Genomic DNA, 14,245 nt, shown 5'->3' on the forward strand with positions numbered 1-14,245 from the left:
CACATTTGATTAATTTCTGAGGATTCGTTCCCAGTGGTGCAATGTCAGCCAGAGAGCAGATCATTTGTAGTCGAGCAGAGCATATAGCCTTGGACTTTAAGCAGTTTCACTTTTTCATCAAGGTCTCCCTGACAGAAAACAGACCAGCACATGCTCCATCAAATAACAAATGATACAGTTTGGATAAGACTGCCAGCATCCTACAGATAGAATAATTGGTTTTCCATGTGTCATTTGCCCTCCTATGAAAAGCACATGCTGGATGTCTACCGATCAGTGAAAAAACCTTCAGTTATTTGAGGGTTATACCCCTTTTGAAATTGTCACTATCCAACCTTTTTTTTTTAACCTACAACAATGGCAGTTTAATATGGTTCAGTGTAACAGAGGGAGCAGGGGTAATCAGCTGTTCTTCAAAATGAAAATGAACTGCAGCATGATTTAATTAAAGTCTAAAATAGGCCTTTAGTCTAAGGGTTGTTCAACACTGAAGGGTTTCCAGAAGACATTTTGATAGCTTCTCTATTTCAGATGAGCAAATAAAGACAGTGAGAGAAAAAAAGAAAACCAATTTTTTGTGACAAGCCTGATTTAAATACAGGTCTGGCTTGGGCAGGCTTAGGTGACATTTTAAAGATACTTTGATTACCCTGATTCTATGACTAAAATTCTATATTGTAAAGGTTAGCTTTTTGGCTGAAGCTGGAATTAAACATCAAATTAAGTTTATTATATTCTCAACCTTCAGTGCTATCTTCACTTTAATCTCAAAGCCATTGTTGGCCTCCTTCTCTAACCGCCCCTCTGGCCTGCTTGAGTCCAACTAAAATATTCCCTTTTGCCATCACAAGCTGCTTCAACAGTTGTGGGCTAGCTTCTGTCATGTGAATAAGATTAAATTCTTTTCATTCTTTAGTTAAGCATACTGCCATTTTCATTTGGCTCTGTGTGCATGTGTGCACACTTGTGTCTGTATGTGTGCATGCGTGTGTTTTCGCATGTGTGAATGTTTGCATGTGTGTGCATGTGTGTATGTGTCGGTTTGTGTGTGCATGTGTGGTTTGTGCTAATCTTGTTCTGTGCAGTTGCAGATGCAGATGCCACAGTGAAAAATCTGGAACAAGAGGCTGATCGACTGATTGATAAACTCAAGCCCATCAAGGAACTTGAGGATAACCTGAAGAAAAACATCTCTGAGATAAAGGAACTGATCAACCAAGCCCGGAAGCAAGCCAATTCTGTAAGCTGTTTTTGTTTACAGTATCAGTAACTGGTGGTATAGCTGGTATTATTTCCAGAAGGAACATTTCCCCCCATGTGTCCTGTTGAATGATCTTTGGTTCTTTTTCTTTAACTTGAAGTTATTTTGGGGGGCGGCTAAATATTTTGTTTTGTTTTTCATAAACTTCAAGAGATTCCTTGAGAAGGGTAATCATTACTAATTGTTTTGTAGGTTGAAATTCTGACATTTCTTATTTAAATGGAGTGATACAAACTGCAAGAATGGAAGCCTTGTTTTTGTATTCCAAAAAAAGCGTGGATGAAAGTGACTCGCTCTCGATGAAAGCAGAAAAAGCCAACCAGTGGGGCTGTAGCAGGAAAGAAGTAATAAGGCTATAGGAAGCAATAACAAAGAGGAACCATTATTTTCTATACATTCTTTTGTCTGAGTATAAGCAACAACAAAACTATTTTTATTACAAACAGTTTTTATTGTTTCTCTTTTATTTTGGAGTAAGAATAGGAAATACCTAGCTGGTCTCAAAATATTGGTCTTTATTGACAACTAGAAGACAATTAGGATAAAAGCAGAACTTTCTAGAACATAGCATCCTAATGAGCAAGGACAGAATTGTTAATGCCAATATGAGCCTCTCTAGCCGAGAAAACTTATCCCATGATGAAATAGAAATAGAAAGGCAAAAACAGATTTTCATGTTGCCAGGTTTAAATTCAAATCTTTTTAGAGACCCAAGTCTTCCATCTCAAAAATTTTGTTTTCTCAACAACTTTCAATAACCAGAAATGACCTTTGTTAATCCATCAATTTATATTTTTTAGTAGTGGCCTAGAATATAAAACCCAGTGACAATATATTCGTTTTCCTGCTTTAGACTTATCTAATGCCTCTAAAGAAGGCCAAGACAATAAATTCAATGTGTTCTTTAAAAAGGAACTCATAACTGACTGAAGAGAAACTTAGAAAATGACCCCAAAAAAAAGATTAGTGAAGATGATGTACATAAGCTCAGAGGGGAAAAAGTGGGTAGGGTTGAGAAGACATTTATTGAGCTCCAATATGAAAACCATGCAGGCAGTATGATGACAGGTGATCATTGTATATGCAAAGCACTAGGTGAACATAAATCAGATCTTACTACAAGATTTAAAGTTTTATCTAAAATTGAGCCAATGTAAAAAAAAAAATCATCTCCTTTGTTCAAGGCTACTTGCTATGAAGTACTCAAAGATGAATGAGGAATGCACCAAGTTTATACGATAATAGAAGAAATAAGACATGTACACAAATAACTCTCTAAGATAATGCAGATGTTGTGCTACACTGTATGAGCAATGGAAGTGCTATAAAGTTCTGAAAGGAAAGATCACCTCTAATAAGGGCCAGATTTCCTGAAGTGAGGGATTTGAGCCAGGCCTTTAAGTGGGATGGTCCTGGACATGGGAGCGAGGGGAGGGAGGAGGGAAGACAGCATTCCGAGAAAAGGGAATTGCTTGAGTCAAGGCAGAGAGAGAAGAAAGTTTCAGGGTTATTTTATGAAAGAGTAGTCTGGTTTGCCAAGATTATTGATAAAGTGAACTTTAAACTGGAAATGTCACTAAAGGCCAACCTTATCAGGCCCTGAATAGTAAGTTAAGCAGTTAGTTTTATTTAGCTGCAGTTGAAATAAACATCACTGATGAGAAGTTGAAAGATCTTAATTATAAAATATAGCATAATCAGAGCTGAGCATTTTGAATATGAACCTGAGAGTAGTTTGTGATATAGATGAGAGAAACTAGAAAGAAGGAAGCAAGTTTTGTACAAAACCCAACTGTGTCAGTGTCAGGAGAAAGCAAGAGACTGACATACCACTCCTATATTTTTCAATATTAAGTTTGAAGAGGCAATAATAGTACTGTTCTATTGTGAATCACACTTAGCTACATATTCTGCTTAGTTATCAGGTGGTAAAATCTGAACATTTTTACTATATCTTCATTTTAAAGAAGTTTTGAAATATACCCAGATATTTATCAGTTATGAGAACTCTCCCACATCACCACCCACCCCCTGGGGAAAAAGATAAAATTCTGGCATGTAAATACATAAGACCTGTCTTCAGATACAAAATGAAAGACAGGTATAAAAGTAATTCCAGAAAAAGTGACCATTGCCTATGCCTTCTAAGGAAATTCTCAATCACTTTTAGAAATTGAAATTACAACAGATTGCCTCACTTTCTCAAAAATGTTAGAAATATGTAAGCAGCCAAATTTTTTTCAAGTGAGTTTTATGCAAATTGAAGATGACATTTGCCTGATTTGTAATATTTGTAATCGGACATGAGTGTCTGGATGTGGCTCTAACACATACTCAATGTGACCAAGAAATCAAAGACATTTATTTTAAAGTAGTTTTTTGTTTGTTCGTTTTGCTTTGTTGACTGAAATTGAGTGGCTAGCAGTCTTTTTAAATGAATGACCTAGTTGCTGGATGAAAAATGCAATGAAAATCTAGTAGATATAATAATGGGATCTTCAATAATGTTGGACTGAGTTCATGATGATAAATTGGTAAATACTGTGCTTTAGAGATACCTCATGCTTAGTGACTTTTGTTTAGAAGTCTTACTGAAGATTCATATTAGAAATAACAACAGGTGATAGAACCAAATATCTTGAGAGGATATTAGTGTTTCAGAAATCTCTTTTCTTTTATGAGGGATATATCCTAGAGATTTCATCTAGTGAAACTTATAAATGCTGTACCTGGAATTGCCTATTTTAAGTTAGTTAAAATAAATATCTGTAATTATAAAGAAAAACACAAAATGTTTACATGAGAAATTAGTAGCTATGGACTGGTTACCAACAGTTTGAGCTGCCTGAACTTTTCAGGTACTGAGCATATATTCAAAACCATAAGCCAGAAAACAGAAATCCAGGGGATTTTGCATATGAATATATAAAGAGTTGACCAATAGGTTACTTTACAAGATTAACTGCTGGCATATTTGGTATAACAACATCCTTTTGTTCAGAGAACCATATGTTTTAGATATGTAAAGTGTGCTAGACAGTAGATTAATTGAAACTCCTAGTGCTGTTCAATACCCTTAGCTTGAAAATGGCTGCCTTCCTAGACTTCCTTCCTAGATGGGGTTTCATCAGCTCAGTTAGGTCCTGGTGCTTTGTCTCCTGCACTTTGGTCGCTCCCTTTCGAACACCCCGATCATGTAATCCCCTATCGTTTCTACCAGGTGTACCTAAGCAAGGGCAGACACTCTACCTGTGACCCAAATGGACATGTATTCCACCCACAGTCAGTCATTTCTTCTCTTAACAGTAACCAAGGAGGATTATAATACTGTGGTCTTTCAACAGAATTAGTTACTTACGATTAAACTAGCCATAAGTTTAAAGAAGCAGATATTGGTATGAAATAAAGATAAAATAAACTGCACACATAGTTACTCTTGATGACTACCCCAGCCCCTCTGGATATGAATCCTGCTAGAAAGAGGTCGATCTGCTCTGTTCATGAATCCCTGGCAGACCTGGATGTCTTCTCTTTGATCTCGTGATGTCAGTGACACTTACAGCCTGCCTCAGATATCCAATTTGCCCAGTGCCAAGCTCTTCTCTGATGATGGTTTTGGTTCACTTGCTATAAATTCCTAAAAACTCACAATCTCCTATAGTTTTTCTTAAACACGAAGACATCTGAAGACTGCATTTCCCCTCCCTGACCTCTACTACAGTCTCTTTCTCTTGCTTTACTTCCTTTTTATCTCCAAGCCCTTGGGTAGCCCTTTGTATAGCTGCTCCTCTCTCATGTAACATCCTCTGACAACTTCCAAGGCACATCTGTTTTATAGCATTAACACCCAGAAGAAAAGTTGTACATTTCCTGGTTCTGTTTTTTGACAATTTATATATTTTTAAAATATATTTTTATTGGTTTCAGAGAGAGAGGGAGAGGGACAGAGAGATAGAAACATTAATAATGAGAAAGAATCATTGATCACCTGACTCCTGCATACCCCATACTGGGGATCAAGCCCATAACCTGGGTGTATGCCCTTGACTGGAATTGAACCCGGGCCACAGGCCGACGCTCTATCCACTGAGCCAAACTGGCCAGGGCGACAATTTATATTTTGATTCCCCTATTCTAGCACTTTAGGTAGAAGGGAAATTCCATCATTGGTGGAACAAAGAGCTAACTTCCTGGCTGAAATCCATACAAACAGAACGATTATCTTCTCCAGAACACAGACCAAATACTCTGGGGACCAGAATGGATTTCAGAATGGAAATTCAGTACCCTCAGTTAGCTGACTGGGCCCCACCCTCGGGGGAAGACAAGGATTAGGAAAGCAAGGCTGAACAGGGGGCTTCCTGGATTATTCCAGCCCCAGGCCACCACACAGGGCTCCATTAGGGGGAGCTCCCGTTTCTTTCGAACGCAAGATCTCCTCCACTTGGAGATGCAATCTGGACAGCAGATTAGGTGAGGAAGCAGTATATGAACTCACGACTCAGGCATGGTCTATAGATGCAACACGTCTGCCTTATCCCCAGAAGTTCTCAAACATATATGAATTTACAGATTTGTCACAACCCATCTCCTCCTTAGCTTTCTCTTCTAAATCCAACCAATGTTGAGTCCAGCACCTCTTCAGTGTAGTCTATCCCACCCTTGGGAAGGAGTCCCATTGCTGCCTACACCCACAGCCTAATTGGACCCTTGAAGACACCTCCTTGTGTCACCATGATATGGACACTGGTTTGGCAGCTCGGCTATCTTGGCTGGAGTCTGCACAGCCCTTTCATGATGGTAACAATAATGCTCATTGGCTTTCTTCCACTGTGAAAACTACATGAGTAGCACAAAGTGCTAGAGGGAATGAGAAAATGGAAACTCACCGCTGGTGAGACCAAGAGGCTTCCGGAAGGCGGGTGCTTGAATCAGCTTCCCCGTCTCTGCCTCCTACTCTGAGCACTTTCACTAACACCGTAACAGCTGCTCTCTGAGCCCAAGCGGCGCCCTCGCTGTCCTGAAAGTGCCCCTTTGATGGTGCACCTGAACCAAAGGAAATTAAATCAGATCATCAACTAGTGTTACTTGTGATTGAAGAAAGGTTCCCAAAAAGAAAATAAAAATTGGTGTGAGCTGTGTCACTCCTATTCGCATAGGCATTCCTTTCCTAGCAATTTATAGTAATTTTTAAAGGACTAGTCAAAAGAAAAAGGAGCTGTTAAATATATTAGCAATGATAGCCACTGGAAATTATTTCTGTTTCGTTTCCTGGAAACTTAATAAAAAGATATAATTTGTTCTGAAAGGTATGTTCTGAGTGGAATGATTAGTATTCCCCGTACTGTTAGCACATCTAGAACAAAATCTATTTGGCCTCTTTCAACTGTAAGAACATGGGAGAGTAGATAATTTCCTCTTGAAAAATCAAAGAAAAATGGTTTCCTATTTGAAGGGATACCAAAACCGCTGAAATTTGAATTGCAAAATTTCATTTAACAACCTTAATAAAGATATTACCATTAGCTTCATGTAAAACCACCTTTTGAAAATGTTCCTAAAGGAATAAAGTATGAAGGTAAGATTCATTAGTTGGCAGGCTTCAAAACCCAGTAGTGTGCTAACAAAACATGTGACTGTTAACAGCTTATTGTCAAAATGCTGGTGGAAAGCTACTTTTCTCAGCCCTCATTAATGAGTATAATAGCGTCTGCATATGGGCATTTAATGATAGCATTTGATAATAGAAAAATAACTTCAAAGAAGAGATGGTGATGATGGCTTTGCGGTTGTTTGGGAGCTCTTTAAACTTCCTGAGAGATTTAGTCTTGGTTCTTTGTACCTTGTTTTTCTTAAAGATCAAAGTATCTGTGTCTTCGGGAGGTGACTGCATTCGAACATACAAGCCAGAAATTAAGAAAGGAAGCTACAATAATATTATTGTCAACGTAAAGACACCTGTTGCTGACAACCTCCTTTTTTATCTTGGAAGTGCCAAATTTGTAAGTCCAATGTTCATCATGTCTTGGCTTACTGTATATATGTACGGTCAGAGGTTAATCCTGGTAGTGCGGGAAATGTATGGAATCCAGTGACATGGTCCCAAAATTATGTAATGTAGCCTTTCAGACTTGAAAACCTCAGAATCTTACCACACAAAGTTAGAAGGCAAATGAAATGAAGAAAACTTTTTACAGCACTTAGGCACATGTGATTTTATGAGTGTAAGAAGCATTTATTTTGAATTATATTTTCAGATCCAGTTATTTAAGAAGAAAGACTAATAGGAATAAAGCTCTTTTTTGTTGTTTTTTACTTTTCTCTAACTGAGAAATTACAATGAACCTTCATAGTCAATGAAAATGGCAATTTGTATACTAATTTTTGGCCAATGAAAAATTTTCTGAATCATGTTGAGTTTCTTCAGAAGCTCACCAGAAACTTCTAATTCCTTTCATTTTCTTTTTTAACTACTTGGCTGTGCATGCATGGGGACCTTCTAAAATGAACATGACTTTTCAACAGCCCACTCATCTCATAAGTCAATACTTGGAATTCAAGTGAGAAGTTTGAGGTCATCTTGAGTAGAAAATCATAGCTGATCCTTCAAAAATATCAGTGCTCTTGAAGAAAACAATGAATTATGAATATTTTCCTTTACCTCTTCCACAAGTATCAGAGTAAGAAAAGACTTTGTCTCAAAATTAGTCCTAGCTAGAGTTGATTAAATTAACACATATACCTCAGCAGTATGGACAGTTGTGTTGCTCCAAAGATACAATAATAAAATATTGTTTAACCATACATAATAATAGTTCATATTAATTGGGAAATTTATTCACGTGGCTTCTAATTATTTCACCTATACCCGTGGTTGGCAAAGTGCGGCTCGTGAGCCACATGAGGCTCTTTGGTACCTTGAGTGTGGCTCTTCCTAAGCCTTAGGAGTACCCTAATTAAGTTATTAACAATGCACCTACCTATATAGTTTAAGTTTTAAAAATTTGGCTCTCAAAAGAAATTTCAATCGTTGTACTGTTGATATTTGGCTCTGTTGACTAATGAGTTTGCCGACCACTGACCTATACCGACATGGCACCTGTTAAGGAGAACTCTGCTGGCCTCCTCTTATTAGGTATTTTATATTGATAGGTATTCTGTTTGTGTTTCTCTGAACTAGATTGACTTTCTGGCTATAGAAATGCGTAAAGGCAAAGTAAGCTTCCTCTGGGATGTTGGATCTGGAGTTGGACGTGTGGAGTATCCAGATTTGACTATTGATGACTCCTATTGGTACCGTATTGAGGCATCAAGGTAACTAACTCAATAAAGATTAAAATAAATTACAGGATTTTGGAGTAGTTTCTCAGTTTATAAGAAAACTCTTATTTTCCTTTCAAGAAGGTATGTATACAAATTTTTATGCATACTATGTATAGTATGTATAAATTTGTATGTATGTATAGATTTGTGTATATACACACAATATAACCACAAATTTTAATATTATGTGCATATGTAAACATGTGTGCAAATTGGCATCTTCGTAGTGCCTATTAAGATCTGACAAACCGTCAAGATATTGACCAGAGTGACCATTTATTTTGGCCCCCTTACCTGGCTGTCCCATAGGAATTTTGAGTTTACATTGTTTGGCGTCATACCGCCACACCTGAAGAGTGCTGAGATTTGGCCTTATTCAGAACAAGCCAGCGCATAAGAGCTGCCTTCAGTGCCTGTCTCAAATGTGCACAATTCCTCTTCTACTCTACATAGCAGCCTTGCCTACCAGCATTGCAGTCTCTAAACGCTGGCGTGAATATAGGTCAGGTCCACACTACTCAAAATGGGAAGTAACAGGAAATTGATTAATTCAATCTTTGAAGCTTTAATTTTTTAAAATATATTGTATTGATTCTTTACAAAGAGGAAGGGAGAGGGATAGAGAGTTAGAAACATCTGTGAGAGAGAAACATCGATCAGCTGCCTCCTGCACACCTCCTACTGGGGATGTGCCCACAACCAAGGTGCATGCCCTTGACCGGAATCTAACTAGGACCTTACAGTCCGCAGGCCGACGCTCTATCGACTGAGCCAAACCGGTTAGGGATGAATCTTTAGTTCAATTAACTTCTAGCAGTGTAAAGATTCCTTAGAGAAACCATTCCTATCCTCTATACTCCCCCCTCAGTTTCTCTTATTTTCCTAATTTCTAACTGTCTACTACCCTAAAATAGCTAATAGTTAAGAGGTATTGTTAAGAGCCTAGGTCTACAGATAAAATTGATCAACAATCTGGAGAAAGCTTAATGAGCCCGACCAGTGTGGCTCAATGGTTGAACGTCAACCTATGAATCAGGAGGTCACGGTTCGATTCTTGGTCAGGGCACATGCCCAGGTTGTGGGCTTCATCCCCAGTGTGGGGCATGCAGGAGGCACCAATCAATGATTCTCTCTCATCATTGATGTTTCTGTCTCTCTCTCCTTCTCCCTTCCTCTCCAAAATAAAAATAATTTTTTTTAAAAAAGAGAAAGTTTAATGAGAAGCAAGATCTTCAGTTTCTTTGCATGATTTTCATAGAACTGTGTGTGTGTGTGTGTGTGTGTGTGTGTGTGTGTGTGTGCGCGCGCGCGTGTGTGAGAGAGAGAGAGAGAGAGAGAGAGAGAGAGAGAGAGAGAGAGAGACCAACAGATATGTTTCCATATGTGATGCTGGGGGGTCGGGGGGATTAAGTACTTCGAAAACTTAAGAATATGTTTTCATAAAGTACAGTTCTTTTATTAGAAGAGATATATTCTGTTAAAGAAGAATCTTATTTGATAAAGTCATTTTATTGTTTCCATGTGTTTCAGTTAATACTGCACCCTCAAAGATAAAAAGATTACCAAAATGAGACAGCAGGAAGAGAAATATGACACAAAAGTTTTGTTATGACAGCTTGTCTCAGAGAAGCGACCAGATTTTCATATTTAACAATTTATGGAAATCAACCACTTAAAAAAAGAAAGAAAATCAAATACAATAATAATAGCTTTCAAAACCATACTAATTGAATTGAAAAGCAGAGGTCTTTTATATGATTTGTATACACAATGCTGAAGACTAGATATTATACAATACACATTAAGATGGTATGCCAAACAGTAAAAGATGCCCGGTTCCAGGAAGACTACTTCAGCAAATCTGGGCCCAAGATATAATAAGGGATTTTAGGAGAAATTATGCAGTTTATAATGCAGAAGGTTGGATTATTCAGGAATTAAATTAGACAAAATGCAAAAGGAAGTACTATAAACTTGTTTAAGTAGTATGTGTCAGTAAATAGCAAACTGTTTTGTAAAGGCATAGGAAAAGGCTTTATTTAACCAATAGCAATCTCATCAGCTAATTGCTGCTGTGTCACTTCATATTAATGGACACACACAGAGTGACGGGCTGTTTCTCACTGGTCCTGGCTGACTCTGACAGCAAACATCTAGCAAAGATCAGACTCTGGGTTTTGATTTGCAATTTAATGAACCTGGCACTTTTGAAGCTAAATACCCAGTTATCTCTTAAATATTCCAAAACAAGTCTCAACATTTTATACCTTTCCAATCTGAAGCTACCAGAGAGGTGATACATGATTCATTTCCTGTATTTCCTTCCACTTCCTTTCAACACGTGCTCTGGAAGAACCGGGAGAAATGGAAGCATTTCTGTGAGGGCCCTGGACGGACCCAAAGCCAGCATTGTGCCCAGTACATACCATTCAGCATCTCCTCCAGGGTACACGATTCTAGACGTGGATGCAAATGCAATGCTCTTCGTTGGTGGCTTAACTGGGAAATTGAAGGTAATGTGTTTCTTCCCCATCCTGTTTACCTCATCTTTGTGGACAACTCCTGACATGATTACTTCGGGAGAAGCACAATAAAACTCAGCAAAAACTCAATCAGTTTTACTAAATTTGCATTTTTGAAAACAAGAATTTATGTTGATTAAGAATTGTCTTCTTCCAATATTCAGTAAGGAAAGACAATATTTTAAATTTGTTTATATATTTACTTAAACAGTTGTGGTTTTGCCCTAATCTGTGGGATCAATTTTTGAATATTCTTGTTTTAGTTGCCTCAAAATCAAAGTGATTTTTAAAGGCACTTTATTTTCCAAATCAACTTGTGATTTCTTAATATAAAGTGCTATAAGGTTCAAACTCACATCTAATTAAAAGATTTATGAATACCTTGGGAAATACCACGGGAGTTGTAAGCTTTCAAATCGTGATCCAATTTTAAAAGTTTTCAAGTTGCTCTTCTCCTCATTCTTATAGAGCAACGCACTTAATATTCATAATTGCTCCATGGCAGGTCCTTGAGCATTTGAAATTGCAGAGTGCCTGCATTTTAAAGAAGCTCGTGCTGATTAAATGGAATTAGGTGCTGGAAAGCGACCTGTGGGTGAGATGTAAGAGCACAACCAAATATAATGGTTAATCCTGGGCTTGACAGAGTCATCCTGGGATGAGATTAGTCAGAAAATGTGAAAAGCCAGGGTTATCCCAAATTTATGAGAAATCAACTTTCTTATGGAGTGAGATTGTTTTATTTGCTTTGTGTATGAGATGTGACTCTCCAGCATTGTAATTGATTCCACAACTGCACACTAAAATCATTCTCATTTCTTAGACCTACATATAAATATATATGGTACATAGTAATATATGGTCATAGTGCCAACTTTCTCTTCTCTCCAGAAAGAAAAATACCGGGGTAGCACAGAGCAGTATGAAAGCCATGAATTTTGAAAGCCAGTCCCGATTAGATCCCCTGCTCTACCATTTACTAAAATATGACCTTTGGGCAAGTCACTTAATCCTTGAGGCTTCAGATGTCTCAACTAGAAAAGGGAGATATGAATATCTACTTTGCCTGCATATTAATAATCTATAATAACAAAAGTATAATATGCTAATTAGACCGGACAGCCAAATGACCTTCTGAATGTCCTTCCGGACGACCTTCTGGACAAAGTCGGGGCTGCACGAATTTCATGCATTGGCCCTCTAGTAAAATTTAGAACATTTATATAGTCCTTACTATGTGCTCAGTAATATTCTAAGTCATTTACATGCATTAACTCATTTTTCACAACAACCCAAAAAGTAAGTAATATCCTTCTCAGAGTTAAGGAATCTAAGTGACAGAGAAGTTCAATGACATGACCAGGGTCACACATCAGTTAGTGACAGAGCTGCGATTAAATACAGGTTTGCAAGTGTCTCCACTTTTAATCACCGTGTTTCATGACCACAGTGAATAGTGAGATTACGTGCATACCATTTATGACTAATGCCTAAGGCATGATAGTCTCACCTTAAATAATTTTTATGATTATCCAAGATCACTGGAACAAAGCAACTTTCTTAGAACAAACTCAGGGGACAATAAAACAGGCAAATAAAATCTATAAAAAATCATAATGATTTTGGCCAAGAGTCTCAAGGAAACTGCCACATCAGAATATGAACTGAAAGCTGAAAACCAGTAGCTAAATCAACATGCTGATGAAAATTCACAGTGGCAGGAAAATATAGGTTCTTTTTAGGATGCAAGAAGGCAAAGCAAAAAGCAAGGAGCATCCACAAGTAGAATAATCAACCTCTGGAAAATGAAGAGAGGCTCTGACTGATGACGGAGAATCCCAAGGACTGTCTGGCCCACAAATGCCATCGGATCTGATCAGCATTTTTTCTACCTGTCAGTGTACCTTCTTTGCAGCAATAGGAAGATGTGTATGTTCATGAGTTTAACCTAAATTGTCACTACAAATATTAACTATTCAGTGACCATCTTCCTACATTTGTTCTAAAACCCAAACATGTCAATTCACTCCCCCTCCCCTCAGCCCCAGATTATTGAAATAAATGTGGATTCATTTGGACAAAGTGTTTCTGAAGTTAGAGGCACCAGAATATAGTATTTCTATGTAATATGTCACTATCAAAACAAGCAGGTGTTTCGACTACAGCAAGGTTCTCTAGCATGGACCCTGTCATTCCCCTTCTTTGTGACTGTGTTATGTTCCACGTGTATGACCTTCCTGTGTAAGAACACCCGGTTGTCAGTCCACAAATATTTATTGAGCCCCTACTAATGCCAGGCCCAGTGCTGTGTACACCAGCAAACAGCGCCAACGTATTCCCTTCCCTTACAAAATTACCATTTCCTTCATTCCCCTGCCCTGGAATCCTGCTTGGATGTAACAGGAAATGAAAAATTGGGGACAGCACTGTCATAGGGTGATTCATATGTAGTTAATATATGGCCCTTCTCGTGATCTCTAGAAGAAATCTTCTTAGTGGTGTGAGAGCACTAACATTTATGAAATACCTTCTCTGTGTCCGTCACTGTATGTGGTACCATAGTACATTATCTAATTTAATTCTCCTAATAATCCCATGTTAGAGACAAAACAATAGAATCACAAAGATAAGTAGCTCACCTCAAGTCAGAAGCCAGGACGTGTTTATTTACCAATGGTGTTAAACTGATGTAGCACAAAGTAACCAGAAACCTAATATGATTAAAAGGTGAATATGTGCATAACTAAGAGTATCAGAAAGGATGGATAATAACTATTCCAGATTCTGCTGCTAATAAATCTTACAGGTACTCGAGGAATTTTAGTAAAATTCTAAATCCTAACAAACATATTTCTCTCTGCAGAAGGCTGATGCTGTACGCGTGATTACATTCACTGGCTGTATGGGAGAAACATACTTTGACGGCAAACCTATAGGGTTGTGGAATTTCCGAGAAATAGAAGGTGACTGCAAAGGGTGTACTGTCAGGTGAGTGGTGATGGTCTGGCCTGAGGGTCACAGAAGCTTCCATTGTATTGTGCATGATTCTATTCTCATGTGGATGAGATAGAACAGGCTCACAGTGATTATGTGTGGAGGTGGACTTACCGCGATGCTAATGAAAGTTCAAGTCCCTTCC

At 38.0% G+C, this 14,245-nt stretch overlaps 1 protein-coding gene across 7 annotated transcripts in view; it reads left to right on the forward strand.

Moving 5' to 3' along the window:
* The window catches only part of LAMA2 (laminin subunit alpha 2), a 480,022-nt gene that overhangs the window by 412,439 nt on the left and 53,338 nt on the right, over nt 1–14,245 (forward strand). For all 7 annotated transcript variants that reach the window (XM_036316421.1, XM_036316415.1, XM_036316414.1 and 4 more), the window contains 5 exons: nt 1,086–1,240; nt 7,120–7,263; nt 8,442–8,575; nt 10,938–11,097; nt 13,970–14,094. In XM_036316421.1, coding sequence (XP_036172314.1) covers nt 1,086–1,240; nt 7,120–7,263; nt 8,442–8,575; nt 10,938–11,097; nt 13,970–14,094 — 718 coding nt within the window. The remainder of the gene's footprint in view (nt 1–1,085; nt 1,241–7,119; nt 7,264–8,441; nt 8,576–10,937; nt 11,098–13,969; nt 14,095–14,245) is intronic.

This window comes from Myotis myotis, unplaced genomic scaffold, assembly GCF_014108235.1.
Source record: "Myotis myotis isolate mMyoMyo1 unplaced genomic scaffold, mMyoMyo1.p scaffold_m19_p_7, whole genome shotgun sequence".
Taxonomy (NCBI): domain Eukaryota; kingdom Metazoa; phylum Chordata; class Mammalia; order Chiroptera; family Vespertilionidae; genus Myotis; species Myotis myotis.